The sequence below is a fragment of the Daktulosphaira vitifoliae genome, unplaced genomic scaffold, assembly GCF_025091365.1.
Source record: "Daktulosphaira vitifoliae isolate Bord-2020 unplaced genomic scaffold, ASM2509136v1 Scaffold_623, whole genome shotgun sequence".
NCBI classification, from domain to species: domain Eukaryota; kingdom Metazoa; phylum Arthropoda; class Insecta; order Hemiptera; family Phylloxeridae; genus Daktulosphaira; species Daktulosphaira vitifoliae.
Window position 1 is genome coordinate 1 of NW_026100186.1, and position 5,314 is coordinate 5,314.

The following is a 5,314-nucleotide window of genomic DNA, read 5'->3' on the forward strand; positions in this document are numbered from 1 at the left end:
TTGCCATAAATTATAAAACTTGTGAAGAAATCTCTATATAAAATATATTTCCCAAAATTATCATTAGGAAAAATATTAAAATAAAAATAGAATTGTGGTCTCGGTATTTAAACACTTAATTACTGAAGTTGATATTATTTTTAATTTTTATGGCATCATTAGGGAAATGGCAGGGTGGGGATTTGTCTACTATCGGAAAAGCATGTCATAGCATGTCCAATTCTAAATATAAAGTATCGATTTTGTCAGATTGTGTATGCTTATAATTGTTATACTGTACATAAAAATGATTAAAAAAACCTTAAATATATTTTATAATACTGATTAAAACTGATAAAAGCACAATAATAAGGTCATACATTTTTTTCGGATTTTAAATATATTTGTGTTTTCATTAGTTTGTTTTACGGCGTTAAAGCATTGCAAAATTAATTAAAAATATATAATTAATAGAGAAGTGCAAAATTTACAACTATTTGAAAAAAATTATTTTAAATATCTGATAAATGTATTTAATTAAAACAATTAAAAATATCTTTTTTCAGAATATTTTGTTCTGTTATAAAAATAAAATACCACATTAGTTCTTAAGTAAAAATATAAATATTTTATTAACAAACAGATTTAATAAGTCCGAATGATTCGATAGTCAATAGTACGTATATACAATTTAAATAAATTAAAAATCTATCATTATTGGTTCTACGAACAATTTTATTTCAATAACATATCAAAATGAGCTTATAATATATCCTGATTTTTTTTTTGGTCCTGTACGACATAACGATAAAATAAACAAATATAAATATGTATGTCGGTCAGGATACCGAATTCTTTCTAAAATAATTTTAAAAAAATGTATGTAACACATAAATTAAATTAAATAATTTTTGTAATTGCAACACTTAAGTCACGCATTTATAAAATGTTGTAACTAAATAAATTTAGTACCCGTGATAAACATAAAACAATACAATTAAAAATAAATTATGAACATTTTTTTACAAAATGTTTAGTTTTAGCGACAGATTATTCTTAAAATAATATAAAAATTCATAACAGTTTTATACAAAAATATAATAGAAATAATGTGCGTATATCTATTTACTAAATAAATTTCATACATTTTTTGTATTTGGAGTACATTTGTTTTGATGTTAATTCTTTATAATACATTTTATACTAAATAAATTTTAATTTAAAAAAGGAACTTTGGAATACTTATATGTAAATTTGTTTGACAAGCAAAATAATATTTTAATTTTACCAATATTTTTCCATTTATGTGTATTGGTAGGATTATAATAGTTGGAAAAAATAATTAATCTATTGAATAATGCATTAGTCTTAAAGTGGATTCATTTATTATTGACTTGTAGTTCTTGATTTTTTCCAATCATTAAATATTAAGTAAACTCCAGCTGCATACACAACGACATTAATCAAGCCAAAGATCTATAATCAATCATTAAAGATAACTATTTATGAAATATATACTGATATTTATGTTCATTAACATGTAGCCAATAGTTATATAGATCACACGTTCTAATATTATAAAATAAAGGACTCGAAGTTAAAAAAATTTTTGTTTAAGAAATTTAGCATGAATTGATAATGCGATGTGATATCATTATTTTTCATATGGTGTTTTATTTTTTTGTAAAATTTGATCTGTTCGTTATTCAAAATAAATAAATAAATACATAAATATTGATTTTAAAAAAACTCAGCACAGTTGGGACATATCATTGTTAGGACAATTAAAGATGATATCTGATAGTGATTAAAATCGCTATCATAAAAAAACGTTTCGATGCAATCTGTATAAAGTATTTAATTTTAAGAATGATTTATTGAATTATTCTAAAAGCAACATTCATTTATTTATATCCTTATTATAAGTATAATACATGAATAAATACTTATTACATACTTAAAGTATTTAAATTTAGTGTGACAATTTCACACTATTATTTAATATCAATTATATTAAATAAATTTTGGTTTTTTTTTTGTTACTTTTTACTAACTATTGGCATTGTTTGAAGAACCAGCAATACGATTTTAATTCTGGACGCACACAACACATAATAATGAAATTTAATAAAAGAAGAGCAAAATAAGTCATTATAACGTTTATAAATAATTGTATTCCAAATATAATGTTAACATACACATACACACACACAANAATATAATGGTAACATACACATACACACACACAAAATAATAAAATAATCAATACACGTTCAATAACGCTCATTCGAATACAAAAATTAAAATTTTTAATTGAAAATTAAAAATAAATTCGTTTATTTTTAAAAAAAGTTATGGGATTTTTAAGAAAAAAAAGTTACATAGTGGATTTTTTTCAATTTTTAAGGGCAATATGGAACTAGTTATAATTTGTGATATTTTGACGTATCATTGAAAAAATCGGTCTGACATGAACTAAGAAAAGTGGCCACAGATAAAAAAAAAAAATTGCAGTAAAAATAATACCTTCTCGAGATAAAAAAAATGGCGTTTTTATCTGTAGTAAAATGTACTGTTTTACTTGTATAGTGAAAAATTAATAATTCGTAAATTTACCCCTGCAAATATGTTAAGGTTCTTGTAATAAGAGTTGTATGTTCTATTATTACTCGACCACGCTGAAATTTGTACAATAAACGCAACCATATATAAAACTGCCAGAAGAAGAGTGTTGAAAAATTCCTAGAATGTCAAGTTTAATGTTAAAAAAGTAACTTTAATGCGGATAATATATAAATACTTACTGTAAGAATCCAATTGATCGGAAAATTTATGGCTTCTCTGATAGACAAAAGGTAAATGAAAGACCAAATTGCAGTGGCTATGAAGCTAATAATAACCACAAATAAAAACCAATTCGTACCTGGTAGTCTAGCTGGCGAGGCCAACGCTAAACAAATGATGCCTATAATCTGTAAAAAATAAATATCCATGTATTACATGTTTTTTATTTTCCTTAATATAATATTTTGTAAAATTCTACTCATTAACTACTTATTATTTTAGATGATATTATAACATAACTAAAAGTAACCTAGAAAAAAATAGAAACAAGGACATCATTTTTCTTTTTTAACCATAAATATTTTAAGGGACTCAAAAATATATAAAGATTTTACCATAACTGATATCTCACAAATCGATAGACTAGTAAAATTAATATTTAGTAAAGTTTCAATTATTTGTTTAATTGTAGAAAACTCTAGTTATTTAAAATTTTAGTAAGCAATAAATTAATTATTGTATTGAATTATTCTTAAGATTTTTCACAGTTAATTTTTGTGAGTTTTTTATTCAATGTGTTACTTTATGAGAATTTTACAATTAATTCTTTGAAATCAAATCATATACACAAAAAGTAAAATAACAATAGATGTGTATTTTGTATGAGTATGTCACTGTAAAGTAACGGCTCTTTTGAAAACGTATAGGTAATTAAAAATAAGTGTACGTACTATGCATTGTAATGCAATATGCATTAGTAAAATATGGACTAAAACTTTGAACGGTTACTAATAAATTCATAGGCATATTGTTAAGCCAAAAAATTAAAACGTTCTCATAATAATATGTTCAACAGCGTTTAAACAATAGCTTTGTAAAAAATAAAAGACAAGTTCTACACATCAATCGAATCCATAATTTCTAAATACTACTATTGAGTCATTTAAAGTGCAGTATGTCGTGCGATGTATCAAACATTGTTTTAAATTTAAGCTATGGTGTATTGTTTTTATTTTATAACTTACTATTCTGTTCAGTTTTAACGTATAGCTGAATTTGACCGACAAAACACGACAAAAGTACCGTTTTGTTACATTTACGTACTCATAAATATTTATACTACATTTAATGTTTTACAATAAAATAAATTTATTAACACTAGCCACTCATTTTCTCTTAAAATAATAATTTTTTGCGAATTTGATTTTTTTTGTAAGTTTTACGTGTATCTCCATTTATTAATCATAAAAAAAAATTTGTTCAACCCTTATATCTTATAAAGGTATTAGATTTATTTTATAAATGGCATCATACATATTTTATTAGTTAATAAGAAAAATTCTTAATTAGATCATTTTCTATTTTATAAGCTAGTTAAATATGTATAATTCTAATTAAAAAAATAAAGCTGACACCCTTATAAGTTATAAGGGTTGAATATAATTTTTTCTTTATGATTGATAAATTAAGATATATATGAAACTAACAATAACCAAAAGCAAAAATTAAATTCACAAAAAAATCTTTATTTTAAGAAAAATTGAATGGCTTATGTTAAAAGAAGAACTTGTACTTGTAAACAACGTTTTAGGGTTTTAATTGTGCAATTATTGTCAGTGAAATATCCAAGTAGGACTAAAAGGGTTATTTCATCCTTACTTTATTGGTAGTGGTGCAAATATCTGGAATATTACAAAGTGACACTATGTAGCTCTTTCAAATCCGGTAAAATTTCATTTTAGTCAGATTTTCTCTTCACAATGAACAATTTTGGTTATGCTACTATTTTTTAATCCATTGAAAAATGGGATAATTAATTAATCTATATTTTATGGGCGAAAATTATTAACAATTGAAAGAATTATTTTTTTTATTTTAAATGTTTTATATATAATCTTTATCTAAAACAATTTCATAAAATGATTATGTTTGAAACATCGTTTTAATAAAGATTAATAAAGATTAATTCTTGTATTTAGGTCGGATGAGTGCATTATTAAAAACTAATATTTAGTAACCGATTACTGTTCGTATAATATAATAAAGTCGATTGAAATATAAAAAATATACTTTAATGGTGGAACCGTTGCTGTTTTTATTCATGAAATAGCTGTTAACAATAGCAATAAATAGTAAATGGTTATGGTTCCGTAAATACGTTTGTACTTAAGTGCTCTGAACCAGAGAAAACCGTTTGTCTATCCGGTCTCTTGATTTTTGCAATCATTATAATTTTCTCTATCAAAGTAGATATTTGCTAGATTATTATTGGAAAAACATGTAATGTAATAAGAAATACAAAGTACTGGTAGTTTATATTGTTATGTTTAGTTTTTCAACGAATTTCACTTTAGGGTGATATAAAAACGAAGGAAATAGATGTATTATTTAAATAGAATAATTATTTGAATATAAATAAGTGCGAAATAGACGTTTGTAAATAAAGTATTCTAACTAAGGTTTTCGACTATTTTATGCATCTATTACATAAATGCATAAAATAAACTTTATACATTTTATAAGATTTTTCATAAGTTTATCTTAGTTACCC

The 5,314-nt window shown here is 23.2% G+C and overlaps 1 protein-coding gene across 1 annotated transcript; it reads right to left on the bottom strand.

Annotated features, from left to right (window-relative positions):
* Positions 1-562: 562 nt before the first annotated feature.
* On the bottom strand, positions 563-4,990 carry LOC126909590 (proteolipid protein 2-like). The gene is made up of 5 exons (XM_050692026.1): positions 4,922-4,990; positions 4,423-4,476; positions 2,784-2,951; positions 2,596-2,721; positions 563-1,455 (listed from the first exon to the last, which is right to left on the bottom strand). The coding sequence occupies exons 1-5, from the start codon at positions 4,988-4,990 to the stop codon at positions 1,366-1,368; spliced, it is 507 nt and encodes a 168-aa protein (XP_050547983.1). The 3' UTR covers positions 563-1,365.
* Between the last annotated feature and the right edge of the window lie 324 nt (positions 4,991-5,314).